The following is an 18,807-nucleotide window of genomic DNA, read 5'->3' as shown; positions in this document are numbered from 1 at the left end:
ACCCTAGCCATAACCCTAACCCTAACCCCCTTCCATAGCCTCCAACCCTAACCCCAACCCTAGCCATAACCCCAACCCTAACCCCCTGGCTGGCTCGGCCACAGGCTCCCCGGCTGTTATTCCCAGCTGGAGGGAAAACTCGACTATCGCCAGGAGGAGGGTGGCTCCAGGAGCTGGGAAGTCCTGTTTATCTGCAATGCGGCCGACTGGACGAACACAGCCTGGGGGCGTGGCTCTCTGTGACCCTGAGGGTCCGATCCTCAGCTAGCCAGATCCTGTGCTTGGGGCAGGTTCAGATGGGGAGGTAAAGGCGCTTCAGACCTGCTTTGCACTTGCCATACTCTGGGGGCCTGCCTGGTCCTCCATATCAAACAGAGCAGCCTCAGGGCTGCATGGACTTAGACCCTACTTTCCATGGCCCATGGGGGGCAGAGAACAGCCACAGTGCCATCATCCCCAGTCACGACCCTGCTCCATGCCCTATGGGCCCTGGGGGGCAGAGAATAGCCACAATGCAGTTCCATCTGGCCACGCCCCCCGCTCCACCCCCTATGGGCCCTGGGGGGCAGAGAATAGCCACAGTGCAGTGACGCCTGGGCCATATCCCTGATCCAGTGTCTGGGAGCCGGGTGAGTGCAGGGCCCTTGCCCCAGCCCCATGCCGGCTGGGGGAGACTACTCCCCCATGGGGCCTCAGAGGGTCATTTCCACCCACCTCAAGGTCCCTCTACGCTGCCAACGCAGGACAAAGCAGGTTCCGTGTCCCTGAGCATCAGGCCCTGACCCCCAGGAGAGCTGAGGTGGATGGGTCTTGTACACATCCCATGCAGCCGCCCCAAGTACTCACTTCTCAAAGTCAAAGAGTGGGAAGCGGATGCTGTTCTTAATGAAGAGGGTGAAATTCTCTGCCTCCAGCATGATGGGCCTGCAGGGAGAGAGCCCCGGGAAATCACCCACACGGGACATGGGCAGGGGGCCGTGGCCTGGGGCCTGCCTGGATGGCCGCGTCCCATCCCCATCTGCCCCCCTGCTCCTGACTATTTACCCACCACAGCTTAAGGCTCTTTGTGTCTTTGGAGTCTGTGCAGCGCCTTGCACAACCAGGGAGAGCCGTGCATGGCCTGGGCTGAGGGGCGCTGCTGTGATTGAGAATAATCCTGTGGGGCTGGATGGGCTCTGAGCCAGGTACAGTGTGGATGGCAGTAGCCTGAGCTCAAGGTGATTAAACAGTAAAGACCCCTATGGGGCAGAGCACAGCCACAGCCCCGTGCCACCCGGCCACGGCCCCAATCCACCCCCTATGGGCCCTGTGGGGCAGAGCATAGACACAGCCCCGTGCCACCCGGCCACGGCCCCAATCCACCCCCTATGGGCCCTGTGGGGCAGAGCATAGACACAGCTCCGTGCCACCCGGCCATGGCCCCAATCCACCCCCTATGGGCCCTGTGGGGCAGAGCACAGCCACAGCCCTGTGCACCCAGCCACGGCCCTGATCCACCCCCTATGGGCCCTGTGGGGCAGAGCATAGACACAGCCCCGTGCCACCCGGCCACGGCCCCGATCTACCCCCTATGGGCTCTGAGGGGCAGAGAATAACCACAGTGCAGTGCCACCCTGATATACCACATCCCTTATGGGCCTCATGGGGCAGAGAATAGCCACAGCACAGTGCGCAGTGGGGTCCCCCCTCCACGTCGAGAGCTGGCCATGCAGAACAGGTGACACAGCCAAGCACAACTGCCACCAGGAGGTGGCCCTGGTGCGGCACCCCAGACTCCTCTAGGTGCCAGTGACTTCCAGGAGGGCTCTCAGAATGGGGACAGAACCGGGTGCTGAAGCAGGGGAAAGGGGGTCTGCCCTGAAGGGCCCAGCTTACGCCTGGACGGTGTCCACCTCAGCCGGGCACCAGCCCTGGATCTCACAGGTCCGCAGGCTCCTGTTGTAGTTCACACACCGGCCAGTCAGGATTCCTGCGAAACCGCCTCCTATTTATTAGCACCACAAGCCCCACTCCCAGCCCCTCCACCCTGCCTCCTGTGCCCACATGGCTCCCTGCTGCCACCCCCACAGAGCCCAGATCCTGCAGGGAGGTTTGAGTCGGCTACCACCTCCCAGCTGGCCAGCCTGGCCTTTCGATCACGCCAAGGCAGCTCCTGATTTTACATCCGGAAGCGGCAGGTTCAGACACTGCCCCGCATCAATCCATCCATCCACCCCTGCTTCTGCCACTCATCTATTCTTCACTCTCTCCTCCCTCATCCCCACCACGCAGACTGATGCTGCTCCCTCCTGGCCACCCCACCATGCCAGGGCATCCGTCCACCATTCCCACATGCTAGGCCCCAGCCTCCTGTTGGGGCTGCTGTGTGGTTCTGGGTCCTTACCGCCTCCTGTGGTAGGGACGGGTCTCTGGCAGTCACTGTCAGACACACAGCTGTACTTCACTTCGCTCTGGAAAAGGAGAGCAAGGGGGAGGCAGGCAGAGGGAATGAGCCCCAGGGACAGACACGCAGGCACATAGATAGCCCCCCCCCTCCTGCCACCGCTCTGATGGTGGTGACTGTGACATTGCAGTCTATATGGTTTTATAAAAAGAAGCTAATGAGTGAATATAATGTAACTGGAATATGCTTCATGCAAAAGGTCTCTTGTAAGGCATCGTTACAAAGCTTATTGTCCACTGAGTGTGGTCATCCTATTTGTATAAATGTACCACTCTTGTATCTGAAACTAGAAATATGAAATATAACTCTGAGGGCCTATTGTAATTATGCAAAGTGTGGGCCATTAATGGTGGTTTGGAATCTTAATGGCTCCCATCAACCAGGACAATTGACTGGGGCTCTGTTTGCAGGCAGCCTTCCTGTGAGTCAGGCTGAGGGGAATGAAGGCTTGGGGTCTTACAGTGACATGTGATCACATGAACTGGAATCCATCTTTAACCTGGTGCTTTTCCAGTGAGGGGGGGGGGTAGAAACTCAGAGGGAAAAAAGGTTCCCGCCTTATACAAAAGATATATAAATGGGTTGAACAGAACAGAGGGGAGGAGCCATCATGAAGAATCCCCTAGCTACCACCTGAGCTGGAACAAGAGCTGTACCAGGGGCAAGAATTGTGCCCAGGCCTGGGAGGTGTCCAGTCTGAGGAAACAACTTACTGAAGCATCGCTGAGGGTGAGATTATCTGTATTCAGTTTGTTTAGACATAGATTTGCGCATTTTATTGTATTTTGCTTGGTGACTTACTTTGTTCTGTCTGTTACTACTTGGAACCACTTAAATCCTACTGTCTGTATTTAATAAAATCACTTTTTACTTATTAATTACCAGAGATAATGTGTTAATACCTGGGGGAACAAACAGCTGTGCATTTCTCTCTATCAGTGTTATAGAGGGCGAACAATTTATGAGTTTACCCTGCATAATCTTTATACAGGGTAAAACGGATTTATTTGGGTTTAGACCCCATTGGGAGTTGGGCATCTGAGTGTTAAAGACGGGAACACTTCTGTTAGCTGCTTTCAGGTAAACCTGCAGCTTTGGGGCAAGTAATTCAGACCCTGGGTCTTTGCTGGAGCAGACGGGAGTGTCTGGCTCAGCAAGACAGGGTGCTGGGGCCCCGAGCTGGCAGGGAAAGCAGACATAGAAGTAGTCTGGGCACATCAGGTGGCAGCTCCCAAGAGGGTTTTTGTTATCCAACCCGTCACAGGGGGGGACCCCAGATGCCCCAACAGCGGGTACCTCAAGGGAACCTCTCCAGAAAATAGCTTCACTCTCAGCTGGGGAAGATCAACCCTCCTCCTCCTTCCCAAGCCCTCCCACCATTCTCCCTCGCTCCTCACCTGCTTACCTCAGGGCAGAAGCCTTGCACCTGGTTCTCTGTGACAATCTGCTTAGTGATGATCACGAAGACGGACGTCCCCTGCGCAGATGGGATGGGGTCAGAGAGATAGGATAGGGAAGGGTGCAGAGACGAGACAGAGCTAGGGCGTGTTGAAAACTGTGTTAAAATCATGAGCGATCACTTTAAATTTTCTGGGGATTTCCCAGGCCTGCATGCGATCAGCATCAGTCTGCAGAGAGCCAGCCTAGAGTGAGGTGGGTGAGTTGTGCTAGGGAGCAGCCTGCTTTGTCTCACTCTGCTTTTGGTTTTAGTGTGTTAAGGTTCTGAGTTCTAAGAAATAAAATCCTGTTATGTGGCAGCCTTCCAACAAGAGCATTTGATATTTTTATTAGGGCTGTCAAGCAATTAAAAAAATTAATTGCGACTAATCACACTGTTAAACAATAATAGCATACCATTTAAATATTTTTGGATGTTTTCTACATTTTCAAATATATTAATTTCAATTACAACACAGAATACAAAGTGTACAGTGCTCACATGATATTTATTTTTGATTACAAGTATTTGCACTGTAAAAAAACAAAATAAATAGTATTTTTCAATTCACTTAATACAAATACTGTACTGCAATCTCTTTATCATGAAAGTTGAACTTACAAATGTAGAATTATGTACAAAAACCTCCATTCAAAAATAAAACAATGTAAAATTTTAGAGCCTGCAAGTCCACTCAGTGCTACTTCTTGTTCAGCCAATCACTCAGACAAACAAGTTTGTTTACATTTGCAGAAGATAATGCTGCTCGCTTCTTGTTTACATCGTCACCTGAAAGTGAGAACAGGCGTTCGCATGGCACTGTTGTAGCTGGCATTGCAAGATATTTATGTGCCAGATGCGCTAAAGATTCATATGTCCTGTCATGCTTCAACCACCATTCCAGAGGACATGAGTCCATGCTGATGACGGGTTCTGCTTGATAACAATCCAAAGCAGTGCAGACTGATGCATGTTCATTTTCATTATCTGAGTCAGATGCCACCAGCAGAAGGTTGATTTTTTTTATTATTATTTATTTATTTTTTTGGTGGTTCAGGTTCTGTAGTTTCTGCATTGGAGTGTTCTTCTTTAAAGACTTCTGAAAGCATTCTCTACACCTCGTCCCTCTCAGATTTTGGAAGGCACTTCAGATTCTTAAACCTTGGGTCAAGTGCTGTAGCTATCTTTAGAAATCTCACATTGGTACTGTGACGTTGCACTCCATATTTTTATAAAAATATGTTTATAAGTGTAGATATGATGTAATTGGATTATGCTTTATGCAAAAGGTCTCTTGTAAAGTATCATTACAAAGCTTATAATCTACTGATTGTGGTCATCCTATTTGTATGAATGTATCATTCTTGTATCTGAAACTAGGAATATGAAATATAACTCTGAGGGCCTACTGTAATTATGCAAAGTGTGGGCCATTAATGGTGGTTTGGAATCTTGATGGCTCCCATTAACTAGGACAATTGGTTGTAAATGGCTCTGTTTACTTGTAAGGCTTCCTGTATACGTGTGCCAGCGAGTGGGTAATGAAGCCTCACAGGACATGTGATCATGTCACCTGAACCGAAATACATCTTTAACCTGGTGCTTTTCCATTTAGGAGGAGGGGTGGGAACCCAGAGAGGGACAAAGGATTCCCGCCTTGTGCCAAAGCTATTAAAGGGAGTGGAACAGAACAAAGCTGCAGTCATGAGAAATCCCCTAGTTACCACCTGAGCTGGAGCTAACAAGAACTGTACCAGGGGAAAGGGTTGGGCCCATACTAAGAAGGAGTCTAGTCTGTGAAAGAAGCTTATTGGAACATCTCTGAGGGTGAGATTTAATGTATTCAGTTTCTCAATGTATTAGGCTTAGATTTGTGTGTTTTTGCTTTATTTTACTTGGTAACTTACTTTGTTCTGTCAGTTATTACTTGGAACCACTTAAATCCAACTTTTTATACTTAATAAAATCACTTTTGTGTATTATTAAACCTGGAGTAAGTGATTAATACCTGGGGGAGCAAACAGTTGTGCATATCTTTCTATCAGTGTTATAGAGGGAAGACAATTTATAAATTTACCCTGTATAAGCTTTATACAGAGTAAAATGGATTTATTTGGGGTTTGGATCCCATTGGGAGCTGGGTGTCTGGGTGCTGAAGACAAGAACACTTTCTGAGCTGTTTTCTATTAAGTCTGTGGCTTTGGAGGCGTGGTTCAGACCCTGGGTCTGTGTTGCAGTCAACAAGACGGGGTTGTGGAATCCCAAGCCATCAGAGAAAATGGGCTCAGAGCTAGCACATCAGGTGACAGTCCCAAGGGGGTTTCTGTGACGGAACCAGTCACGTACCAGTCACGTACCTTCTTTGCGTTTTGTGAAATCTGCAGTGAAAGTGTTCTTAAAATGAACAACATGTGTTGGGTCATCATCCGAGACTGCTATAACATGAAATATATGGCAGAATGTGAGTAAAACAGAGCAGGGGACATACAAGTCTCCCCCAAAGAGTTCAGTCATAAATTGAATTAACGCATTATTTTTTTAACGAGCATCATCAGCATGGAAGCATGTCCTCTGCAATGGTGGCCGAAGCATGAAGGGGCATACGAATGTTTGGCGTATCTGGCATGTAAATACCTTGCAAGGCCAGCTACAAAAGTACCATGCAAATGCCTGTTCTCACTTTCTGGTGACATTGTAAATAAGAAGAGGACAGCATTATCTTCTGTAAATGTAAACAAACTTGTTTGTCTTAGCAATTGGCTGAACAAGAAGTAGGACTGAGTGGACTTGTAGGCTCTGAAGTTTTACATGGTTTTGCTTTTGAGTGCAGTTATGTAACAAAAAAATCTACATTTGTAAGTTGCACTTTCACGACAAAGAGATTGCACTACAGTACTTGCATGAGGTGAACTGAAAAATACTATTTGTTTATCATTTTTATAGCGCAAATATTTGTAATCAAAATAATACCCACCTTGATTTCAATAATAATACATCTGTGAAAATATAGAAAAACATCCAAAATATTTAATAAATTTTGATTGGTATTCTATTGTATAACTGTGATTAAAACAGCAATTAATTGTGATAAATTTTTTTAATCGCGATTAATTTTTTTGAGTTAATCGTGTGAGTTAACTGCGATTAATCGACAGCCTAATTTTTATCTAACTACTTAGCTTGTATGCCATGAACACAACAGGATCGATGTAATTAATGGCACGTTAGACATGAGCGGGGATTGAACCAGGGATCTCAAGAGCGCATTCCCGTTCATTCTGACTCCTGTGTCGCCCCTCTACTAAGCAGTGGCAGACATCCAGAGCCTTGCAGATCAGTTTCCCAGATGAGGGGAAATCAGCAATACAGCATCTCGGTCTTTCCTAAAAGTCTGCTCTCACGGCAGAGATAACTTGAGCGAAGCTGGAGTTAGCGCCTCTTGAGTCAGCTCCAGGGAGAGCTCCACACTGCAAAATGACACTGGCCTGCAAACGTGAGCTCCCTTGAGCTGTAGCCTCTCCCACCAGCACTGGAACTGGGGTGGGTGGCGGGGGAAGGGAAGGTATAGGGGGCCATTCCCCTCCCCACTTTTTAACAAAAGAAACATATGTGTTATGGGAAAAACACGATTGTACTGCTAAAGGCCAAGATGCACTCCTGGGGGAATTCTGCACACTGCACAAGTGTAGAATTCATGTCCCCCGCAGATTTCTTTTTTCCACCTAGAATAATAGATTCTGCCAGGGAGGCACTGCAATTACACTTTTCGCCCACCAGGGGCTGCTGTGGTGTCAGAAGAGAAGGCAGCTGGCTCACCACTCCAGCAGCCAGCTGCAGAGGGGGAAGTGGCACTTTGGCCTTGGCCCCCCACTTCTACAAAGGTTCCGGTGCCCTTTGCCTCTCCCCTTCTTGGGCTGGCTAACTCAGCTTAGAAGCACCACCGCGACCTAGGGAAGGATCTGTGTGCGTGTGGACAGGGCTCCAGTTGGGGCAGCATTGGAGATAACTGCACTGAAGACCAGCACTGGGGGGAAAATCACCCAAAACTTTTTTTGGGTGAAAAATGCAAATGCTGTGCCTCCAAAACATTTAGTAAATTCAGGGTGGTTTTGCCGAGTTGTTCATATCAGGGGGTGTATTTTTACAAAGTCAGAACATTTTGTTTAGACATTTGCGCAGCGAAACCTTTCCATCTTTTCAGGGCAGAGGAGATTTTCCTTTCAAAACTTCCATCAATTTTATTTTCTAAAAATTATTTAAAATCCACTCGCAATCAAAACAAAATGTTTTATTCTACCCAAAATGATTTCCCCCACCCCAATTCACTGAAAATTTCAAAACACTTCATTTTTGGGTGGACCTGAAACAATTTCTCCCCCGGCCCCTACTTTTCCTATTTGCCAATGAACCCAAAATGTTGTTGGTTCCTGAAGGTAACTTGCGTGGGAGGGTGTGTTCTTCCCTGGAGACAGGCCCCACAGCTTGCTCCTGACCATGCACGTGTTGCATCTGATCAGCCCTGATCATGTCTTGCATAGCTGGAATCCCCCCACCCAAAGCTCCCCCCCCGCCCCGCCCAGGAGCTCTGGGATCTGTATGAGGCACCGTGCATGGGTCGTGGGCTCAAATCCTAAACCTTGTAGATTGGGGGAGCGATAGCTCAGTGGCTTGAGCATTGGCCTGCTAAACCCAGGGTTGTGAGTTCAATCCTTGAGGGGGCCATTTAGGGATCTGGGGCAAAAATCTGTCTGGGGATTGGTCCTGCTTTGAGCAGGGGGGTGGACTAGATGACCTCCTGAGGTCCCTTCCAACCCAGGATATTCTATGATTCTGAGCAGGGCTTTGTATTCAATACAGAAAGCTGGTGGAGCTCACAGAACCTGCATGGCCTGGGTTTGCTGCGGTCTCTACTTACCAGGCTAGTGGGCAACTGGGTGCTGTATGAGCTCTAGTTTCCATGTAGGTTTTCCTACCAACCCCAGCTGGCTAAAGATGCACTGTGGTCTCTATAGCACAACCTATGGGCAGGGATCCTGTCCAAGCCGGAGGGCACATTAGCCATAACAACCACTGTTCTACAGCATTCTCAACCACAGAGCCCAGCACGCATTACAAGGGGGTCACTGCCCGGGGAGCTGTAAGCCCTCATGTGTTTTGACTGTGCAAAGATGATCCAAAAGGGAACCCCAGTTTGTTCCCCAGGCTGCTGGGTCAATAGCACAAGGATTATTCTCAGCCCGCTGGAAATTGAGGCTAGATGCAGACAGCTTTCGCAAACCCAGGGGTTTGAAGCTAGGGCTCATCCACCCTGTGATATCAGAGAAGCAAAGTGATCCCAGACAACATGAGTGAAAACTGTGTCAGTGGTTGTACCAGAGTGTGTGTTGTGTGTGTGAATTTCCCTCTGACGTACGAACCAGGGTGTGACATTTTTAGTAGCAGGATGAGAGCAGTAACTGAGACTGGGGCCCTGTTGTGCCGGGTGCTGTACAGACACACAGTGAGAGACAGGCCCTGCCCCAGCTGAGATCAGAGCCCCGTGGGGCCGGGCACTGCACAGACACACAGTGAGAGACAGGCCCTGCCCCAGCTGAGATCAGGGGCTGTGTTGTGCCGGGTGCTGCACAGACACACAGCGAGAGACGGGCCCTGCTCCAGCTGAGATCAGAGCCCTGTCGTGTCCCTGCCTTAAAGTGCTACAATCTGAGAGACAACGGGTGGGAGGAGAAACTGAGGCACAGAGTGGGGCAGTGACATGCGGAAGACAGTTAGCCTTCAGAATAAGCCCAGCAGCCAGCCATCCCGAGCCTGTCTCACTATGCATTCAGCAGGGGTTGCCCATCACGTTCAGATGTGAAGTCTAGAGAACCAAGCGCGTCTCACATGCCCACTGAGCACTCCCCTGGCCTGCCCTCCATAGGGAGCTACAGCAGTGACCTCAGGACAGTAGGTGAGGCTGGGACACAGGGGCCATTGAGGAGGGCTTGGCCAGCCCACTCTGCCCCCTGCCTCTCAGCATGAGGCCAGCAACCCTGTGACTAGTGCTCCCTGGGGCTCGCATGAGTGAAGGTACCTGAATGGCACTGACCTCCTCTGTGACCAGCCGCCTCACCAGCCTGTCAGGACACAGCCACAAGTCTTTTTGGGAAGGGTTAATGGTCCTGACCCCCTTAATGACCAGAGCAGATCATGGGGCTGGTGGGAAGTGAGCGAGTTGCTTATGCAGCTGAGCAGCCAAGCCTCAGGAAAAGGTCAGCCTCAGCACAGCTGCAGCGACACCTTTTCAGTGTGTGTGTGTACTGGACGCTGGGCCAGACCCCCAGCTCGCGTCAAGGGGCCAGATCTGCAGCCCCAGCACTAGGGGCTCCTTCTCCTAGAAACAGCGGGTCTGAAAATGCCTTTTATTTCCACAGGAAATTTTGAATTGTTGGCAAAAATAACCAGAAATCAAAATATTTCCATTTGGAAACATCACTGTGGTGCCTCATGGGAGCTGTAGTTCTGGTGCCTCATGCACCCCCTCCCCGTTTTCCTCTCTAGGCCAGGTTTCTTAGCCAGACTACATCTCCCATGAGGCACTGCAGTCTCCCCTCAGGGTGAAGGGAGGTGGGTGTGTCATGAAAGCCCCTAACCGTTCATGGGAAATGTAGTCTGGCCAGGGAGCCCAACCCACACAGAAGAACAGGGACAAGAGGCAAATGAACTACAACTCTCATGAGGAATGAACTCATTCATTCCTGATTGAAATATTTTTTTGAGTTTGGGGTGTTTGGTCTTTTTAACTAAAAAAAATCCAAATTTTCTGAGGAAAGCGGGCACCTTTCTGAAAAAAATGTGTTTAGCTGAAAACCCCATTTCCACTAAAAAACAGTTTTAATGGAAATTTTTCAACCAGCAAATCTCTTAGATCAAAGCACCTTGATTCGCTCCCTAGGCATGGCCCTTTTCATAGGAGAATTATTTTTTTTATTGACAAACAGATCCTTAAAGATATCCATTAAAAGATATTATCTCACTCACCTTGTCTCTCAGGGTAGGTCTACACTACCCGCCTGAATCGGCGAGTAGAAATCGATCTCTCAGGGATCGAATTATCGCGTCTCGTCGGGACGCGACAATCGATCCCCGAATCGACGCGCTTACTCCACCAGCGGAGGTAGGAGTAAGCGCCGTCGACGGGGAGCCGCGGAGGTCGATTTTGCCGCCGTCCTCACAGCGGGATAAGTCGGCTCCGATACGTCGAATTCAGCTACGCTATTCACGTAGCTGAATTTGTGTATCTTAAATCGACCCCTCCCGTAGTGAAGACCTGCCCTCAGCAACTAGAGCCAGCTATGTTAGCTCACAGCCAGCAACAGGCTTTACATGATGCAGCCACTAGAGGGAGAACGCAGCCCATACTGAGTTCTTGTGGTTTCTTCGGGAAGAGCATGACCTAGGGGTTAGAGCAATTTTTGCTCCCCCCCAATTCAACTAAAATTTTTGCTCAGCTCTAGTTCTGTATCCTCCATCTTCCTAATTTACTCTGCACCTGCTCTGGCAATTTCCAATCAGGAGAGCACCGTGTTGTACGTCCCTGTTTGAAGCTGGGGGAAGGAGCAGTAGCTACAATTCAATGTCAAGGCCGGTCTGTTTATCCTGAACACTGTGTGCTTGTGCTCACAGCTTGTAAAGGGGACACAGGAAAGCTGCTGATGGCTCAGGAAAATGCTATCTTTAACCTTCCATGTCCTAGGCGGTTCTAAGGAGGGATCAGATATTTTGCTTTGATTCTGATGAGGCCAAAAGTAAAGCAACAAAATTCCTCCAGCTCATGGGTCCCCTCACAGATCCACCGCGGGAGGTGTGGAGGGTGTCTCCCCATCTGTGTTCAGGGCTGGCTCCAGCATTTCTGCCGCCCCAAGCAAAAAAAAAAAAAAAGCCGCGATCGGCNGAGGGTAACCCGGGACCCCAATGCCGCAGCTGTGGGGGATGTGCCCCCAAGAGACAGATCCCCTGGAATCCTGCCTGCCTCGCATACAGCCTGCCCGGTTTGGGATGGAGGAGTTGATGCTCTCATAGCCCCCCCATCCCCCCAATTCTTGCCTCTTTTAACCCTATTCTCCTCCTCCCCTCCCAGGATCTCCTCGGCTGGTCGCGGAAGGATCTGTGCAGCGAGTTCGGCATCAGAGGGGCCCACCGGGCTGGTGAGTTTGGCTGGGCCACCGAGCCCAGCACGGGGAAGACAGACTGGCCCAGCAGTTACAGAGCCAGTGAGACGGAGCAGGATCGGGAGTTTGGCACTGGCACACAGGACTGGAGCGGCTCATACAAAGAGACGGAGCTGCTGGGTGATTCCAGTGTGGGGCACGGAAACTGGCCCGACGCCTATGGCATTGGGGACGGCTGCCGGAAGGAAGGAGAGTTCAACTCCGGCAACCCAGACTGGAGCAGCCAATACAACACTGGTGGTGCTGACAGCCCGGATGGGGAGTTCGGTACCAGGAAACTGGACTGGACCAGCACCTACGACATTGGGGACAGCACCCAGCAGGACAAGCGGTTCAGTACCGGCAAGCCAGACTGGACCCGCGAGCATGGTGTCGGTGATACCGACCAACAAGATAGAAAGTTCGGTACCGGCAAGCCAGACTGGACCCGTGAGCCTGGTGTCGGTGATACTGACCAACAAGATCGAGAGTTCGGCACCGGCAAGCCAGACTGGACCTACGAGCCTGGTGTCAGTGATACAGCCCAGCAGGATAGAGAGTTTGGCACCGGCAAGCCAGACTGGACCCACGAGCCCAGGGTCAGTGATACAGCCCAGCAGGATAGAGGGTTTGGCACCGGCAAGCCAGATTGGACCCACGAGCCCAGTGTCGGTGATACAGCCCAGCAGGATAGAGAATTCGGCACCGGCAAGCCAGACTGGACCCACGAGCCCAGTGTCGGTGATACAGCCCAGCAGGATAGAGAGTTCGGCACCGGCAAGCCAGACTGGACCCACGAGCCCAGGGTCAGTGATACAGCCTGGCAGGATAGAGGGTTTGGCACCAGCGAGCCAGACTGGACCTATGATCATGGTGGTGATGATACAGACCAGCCGGATAGAGAGTTTGGTACCAGCAAGCCAGACTGGATCAACATGTACGGTGCTGATACTGACCAACAGGATAGAGAATTGGGTACCAGCAAGCCAGACTGGACCCACGAGCACGGTGTTGGAGATCCGGACCAACAGGAGAGAGAGTTGGGTACCAGCAAGCCAGACTGGACCCACGAGCACGGTGTTGGAGATACGGATCAACAGGAGAGAGAGTTGGGTACCAGCAAGCTAGACTGGACCCGTGAGTACGGGATCAGTGATACTGACCATCAGGGGAAAGAGTTTGGTGCTGGGAAGCCAGCCTGGACCCAGGAGTGCAGTGTCAAGGCCAATGGGCAGGGTAGAGAGTGGACCTGCGAATATGGTGTTGGCAATACCACCCAGCAGGACAAGCCAGATTGGACCCGCGAGTTCGGTGTTGGTGATGGTGCCCGGCAGGACAGAGCTTTCAGCCCTGACAAGCCAGCTTGGTTTGGTGAATATGGCATTCACCATACAGACCGGGAGAGTGCCTTTGGCTCTGGTGTTGGAGACTCCGACAGCACGGCCCAAGAGCCTGGTGCCAGGAAGCCTGGGTGGAGTGGCACCGACTGGCAGGAGAGCAAGTTCCCCTTTGCTAGGAGGGATTGTGCCAGTGATTTCAGGATCAGAGGAGCTGAGCACGAAAGCCAGTTTGGCGTCATTGGGACTGAGCGGGCGGGTGGCTTTGGCTTGAGCACTTTGGAACCATCTGGTGCTGTCAGGACCCTGGGCCCAGCAGAGCATGGAGAGAGCCGGACTGACTGGGCGGGCTATACCAGGACTGTGGACCTGGATGAGCCAAGAGAGGCTGGTGTGGGGCAGTCCGACTGGACTCAAGATCTAGGCCTCAGTGGCACAGATCCCTCTGTCGGCCTGGGAGCAATCAGTCCTGAGGAGCCCAGCGGGGGATGGATGGATTGGACAAACGAACTGAGCGTGAGCAGCATGGATCCCTCCAGCAGTCTGGGGGCGGGGGGCGCCGATACACCCAGAGAGCCTGGCGTGGGGCAGCCAGATGGGGCCAGCGACCTTGGCCCGGGAGGCCCGGCCACAGCCAGTGGCTTCGAGAGCATGGGCCCGGCAGAGACCAGAGCGAGACAGACTGACTGGAGCCGTGAGCTCGGCTCTGGGGATGAGGGCTCCGCTGAGACCAGGGAGGCTGGAGCAGGGCAGATGGACTGGGCCAGCGAGGTCGGGATCGTACATGGGAAACAAACCTATACCACAGCCATGGCTGGCTTGGAGCCACATGGAGACAGGTGAGGGCTGCGCTGGGTGTATGAGGTTTGGGCTGAAGCGTAGGGTGCTCCATCCCGGCCTTCACTGCTCATCAGAGCAGCCGGTGACCCACCTAGGCTGGGGTCCAGTCTCAAACAGTAGCTGTTTTCAGTGGGGCAGAGGGGAAGGGGGGAGATCTCATCCTGATCCCAGTGTGGGGCTGTTTAGACAGAGTACTCTCGTGGGGATCAGCACCGCTGTGCTTGCCTAAATGGCCAATGCCTGTTGGCTGCTGAGCTCATTGCTCTCAAACATCCTGCAGCAGCGAGTTCCACTGCTTAACGCCTCCTCTCCTTGGGGATGCCTCCCTTGGACTGCCACCCAGCATGGTCATGCGCCCCCTCATGCTGGCTTGCATTCGCCCACCACCTGTGGACCCTCTCCTTCCTCTCGTGTTACCCTCCTTGCTTTGGCGCCTTGGCTTTGAGTCAAAGCTGCCGTAGCCACAGGAACATTCCCGTTTGCATCTTAGTCCCCTTTCTTGCTGGCTCAGCTGGGCTTGGATTTGAGCTGCCTGTGGCCCTCCCAGGAGCTCTGCTGTTCACCCACAGCCCGTTAGTTCAGGGCTGTAGGTGGCTACCCAGGCAGGAGGCGCTGCCCCACCCGCATGTCTCAGGGCAGTTTTTATTCTTCAGCATAGGCAGGACGTCCGCCCAGAGAGTCGCTCCTCCGCCTGCGCGGGGCTCCAGCACCGAGACACTTCCCTCCCATCTCTGTGTGCTGAAAGGAGGGTACTCACCTCCGTTTAGCCCCCCTGAATCAAAGCCCAGCTCCCTTCCCGGTGAGATCCACCAACCCGGTCTAGAAAACCCCTTTCCAGTTGGCCCTGAGAGTTGACCAGGGGTGGCCAGACACAGGACCCTTGGCCCAGGTGGGCAGGCTGTTCCCTACAACACACCTTCGATTGCGTCTGTTGAATTCCATCTGTCGCTGGGTTTCCTGACCTTGGGTGAGTGGCCTTGGCCATCCAATAGCTTTGTCTCATTGGCGAATGTTGCCACCCATCTATTTTCTCCTCCCCAGTCCCTTGTCCAGTGTGTAGTCTATGGTGCATCAGGCCTGCGGGACTTTCTGCCACTAGCTTCCTCGTGCTAGGAGAATGGGGCATCCATTCTTACGGTGCTTCCTGTTTTAGAATCCGAGACAGTGCTTCCCCTCCCGCCTCGGCTCCCATATTCTTAGTAGACGCCAGTGCGGGGTCTTTTGTCTAAGCCATTCAAGCAGGTGTCGGCAACCTTTCAGAAGTGGTGTGCCGAGTCTTCATTTATTCACTCTGATTTAAGGTTTCGCGTGCCGGTAATACATTGTAACGTTTTTAGAAGGTCTCTTTCTAGACGTCTATAATATATAACTAAACTATTGTTGTCTGTAAAGTAAATAAGGTTTTTAAAATGTTTAAGAAGCTTCACTTTAAATTAAATTTAAAATGCAGAGCCCCCCAGACCGGTGGCCAGGACCTGGGCAGTGTGAGTACCATTGAAAATCAGCTCGCGTGCCGCAGGTTGCCTACCCCTGCATTAGAGCCACTGAGCAAACTCATCAGCCCAACCGGAAGTGCCTTCAAGGCACCTCCTTCCCAGGTGCTCGGTGCTTTCTGAGAACTGAGCCCCTTTAAGCTGTCTCAGATTGGTCCCCCCAAAAATGGAGCCCCCCCAAATCATTAACCACTGTGGAAATTGGAAGCCACTGTTATTGGGGCAGTTCTCTGGCCTGTTTCATCTCCCAGATCCTAGTCACCTGAACCCTCATCAAATGACACATTCAGAGTAGATGGGAGGGCCACACTTTGAACAGCTGCAACAGATGGCCAAGGGAGGGAGTGGATATTTCCATCCCTTGATGTCTTCAGATGAAGCCTGGCCACCCTCCTGGAAGACATGCGTGAGCCAAACACAGGTTACTGAGCTCAGGATGGGGGTAACTGGGTGTGTTATGCAGAAGGTCGGGCTAGATGATCGATTGGTCTCTTCTGGCCTTCATGCCTATGGAAGGGGGAAGTTCCAGAATTGGGGGTCACTTGCCAAGAACCCTCCCCCCACCCCCCAGCTGTTGTGTTTACTTTGTGCTTTTACCCACTGGGTGCTGTCTGAGGGCTGATCGCCAGCAGCGGCCTCTCGTCTCAGAGGAGAACACAAGCAGGTAGAGGGAGGAGAGCGAAGCCAACATGTTGGAGCAGAGTGGGGGGGTAGGACCCAGATCGGTGTCCCAGCCACATGGCCCATCTCTCTGTACGGGAGCTGTGCTGCTCTGGAAACATCGCGTGTGCCGTGGCACTCCCCTTAAAGCAGTGGTTCTCAAACTTTTGTACTGGTGACCCATTTCACATAGCAAGCCTCAGAGTGTGACCCCCCCCCCTTATCAATTAAAACCACTTTATAATATATTTAACACCATTATAAATGCTGGAGGCAAAGCAGGGTTTGGGGTGGAGGCTGACAACTTGCGACCCCCCATGTAATAACCTCATGACCCCCTGAGGGGTCCTGACCCCCAGTTTGAGAACCCCTGCCTTAAAGCCTCATCATCACCACCTCCCCTCCCGTGTAGTAGCTGTTCTCTACTGGCCTCCTTTAGTTCACTGGCTTAGTTCTTCCGATTCTTTCCCAGCATTCATGCGATGTGTTCCACCGCGGGATCCAACAGCTTCGCTTGGCCCGTACGGAGTAACCCGGGGTTGGGGTCCAAGTTCCCTGTAAGCTGCAGGGCCGCACAACAGCCTATTTAGTGCCATGCGGACGTTCAGGGAACCTGCTGGGGGAGGGGCGGCCGGGGGAGGGGCACCCCATCTCTGGCCCCCAACCCGACCTGGACCTGTCCCGGCCATGGCAACCCTCCCTGAACCCAGCCCAGGCCCGGGGCTGGGGGAGGGGCGCATATCCTGCACCCCAGCCCCGGAGCTGCTGTGGAGGGGAGAGGCGCCTCTCTCACTCAGCCCAGGTGCTGCTGCAGGGAGAGAGCTGGGGGGTGGGTGGGGAGTCTTATCTCCCCGCCATAGCCCTGGAGCATCCTCCTGCACCCCAAATCCCTGATCCCCAACCCCACCCGGAGCCCTTCCACCCTCACCCCCAACCCTCTGCCCCAGCTCTGAGCCACTCCTCCCGGGCTTCACCTCAGAGCCTGCACCCCCAGCCGGAGTCCTCACACCCCTGCACCCCAGCCCTCTGCCCCAGCCCTGAGCCCCCTCCCACACTCTGAACCCCTCAGCCCCACCCCCACCACATGAATTTTGTTATGTGCACCAATATGAAGGTGAAGTGTTACACATCGCCTCCATATTGGTGCATATAACAAAATTCATTCCCCACATGGGTGGGAAAAATTAAAGGAAACATAGTGCGCTGGCGTCCCACAGCATCTGAGTACCCCCTTCGCGGCCAGGGAGCCTATGGGCTTCTGGCACGTGGCTTCCCCCTCTGGAGTCCCTGGAGCAGCCCTGGTTCCCCATTAGCTCCTGATACTGGGGATGCGTCCACAGAAGGGGACCCAGCCCCGGAACTCGCAGCAGCGCTCTGGTCTGCATGCTCCGCAGGGAGGCTCTGGCACGTAAGGACCCAGGCTACAGTTGGTGGTGGACGATGTAATCGGCTCTGGAGTAGCCAGTTGTCGGAGATCATGCCAGCAGTCAGTTGTTGGGTGGAGCTTGGAACTCCATGTCCTGGCTGCTGGCTTTGCACTGCTGCTGGGGTTGTAGCAGGGCGCTGCCCAGGATCGGGGCCCTGCCGGACAAACCTGGCACCGCAGAGCTAACAGGCACCGCCAAGAGCAGTGTGTTTCTGCCCCCACCTTTGGGGTAGCTGCGGCTGGAGTTGCACCACGTGTGTCCTTATCCCGTGTCTGTGCATCCGTCACTCTGCCAGCCCTCCTTTCAGGCTGCCCATCGGTGTGGCGGCCGAGCGCCCTGCTAACATGCTCCATTTGTCCTCCCTGGAGCAGGGAGAGGGCCTGGAGGAAGCTCTTCCAAAACACAAAGAGAACCACTGCCCTCAAAGCCCCAGTTGAGCTCCCCAGTGTTTGGGGCCGGCTGCCGGGAGTATCCAGTGTTTTAAAAACTGCCCCTGCCCAACCTCTGGAGTGGGCTGATCGACCCTAGACTCTGCATCTACTGACCTCTGATGGCCTGTCAGGTCCCTAGTCTCTTCTGCCCAAACCCCAGCTCCCGCTGAGTCAGTGGGGCAGCACTGGGCCCCTCCTCTCTGGCTGGCATGTTCTTTCCCTGGCACCAGGGGTCTTCCGAGCGCTGTGGCCTGGCTCTGTTGTCCCACCTGTTGCTCTGGGCTGTGCGCCCCTCCAGTGGCTCTCTGAAGGCCTTCGCCAGCCGCTCCCGGGCAGGACACCTTCCCGGCCTACCCAATGAATTCGGTTAAAGGGATCAGGATGTGTCTGGGTTCTATTCCCAGCTCTGCTACTGAACCCCTGGGCAAGTTGCTGTCCCATCCCGTGCCTCAGTTTCCCCACGGGGATAATGATTTTGATCTACTTGGAGGGCGTGTTCGGGCCCTGGAGTTAGCGGTACATTGGGGCGAGCTGCGCTCATTTCCTGGC

The 18,807-nt window shown here is 52.8% G+C and overlaps 2 protein-coding genes across 2 annotated transcripts in view; one reads left to right on the top strand and one right to left on the bottom strand.

Moving 5' to 3' along the window:
* Positions 1 to 5,470, bottom strand: part of P2RX3 (purinergic receptor P2X 3) — a 10,561-nt gene extending 5,091 nt beyond the window's left edge. Inside the window, exons 1-5 of the mRNA XM_034768793.1 lie at positions 5,435 to 5,470; positions 3,849 to 3,920; positions 2,384 to 2,450; positions 1,876 to 1,969; positions 847 to 924 (exon numbers count right to left, since the gene is read on the bottom strand). Coding sequence (XP_034624684.1) covers positions 847 to 924; positions 1,876 to 1,969; positions 2,384 to 2,450; positions 3,849 to 3,920; positions 5,435 to 5,470 — 347 coding nt within the window. The remainder of the gene's footprint in view (positions 1 to 846; positions 925 to 1,875; positions 1,970 to 2,383; positions 2,451 to 3,848; positions 3,921 to 5,434) is intronic.
* A 4,600-nt stretch (positions 5,471 to 10,070) lies between these two features.
* TNKS1BP1 (tankyrase 1 binding protein 1) overlaps positions 10,071 to 18,807 on the top strand; it is a 14,420-nt gene continuing 5,683 nt past the window's right edge. Inside the window, exons 1-2 of the mRNA XM_034768792.1 lie at positions 10,071 to 10,132; positions 11,943 to 14,246. Of these exons, the coding sequence (XP_034624683.1) occupies positions 10,071 to 10,132; positions 11,943 to 14,246 (2,366 nt within the window). The remainder of the gene's footprint in view (positions 10,133 to 11,942; positions 14,247 to 18,807) is intronic.

The sequence above is a fragment of the Trachemys scripta genome, chromosome 4 (assembly GCF_013100865.1).
Source record: "Trachemys scripta elegans isolate TJP31775 chromosome 4, CAS_Tse_1.0, whole genome shotgun sequence".
Lineage (NCBI taxonomy): Eukaryota > Metazoa > Chordata > Testudines > Emydidae > Trachemys > Trachemys scripta.
The sequence above is the reverse complement of the archived record's forward strand: the minus strand, read 5'-3'. Positions and strand labels throughout refer to the sequence as shown.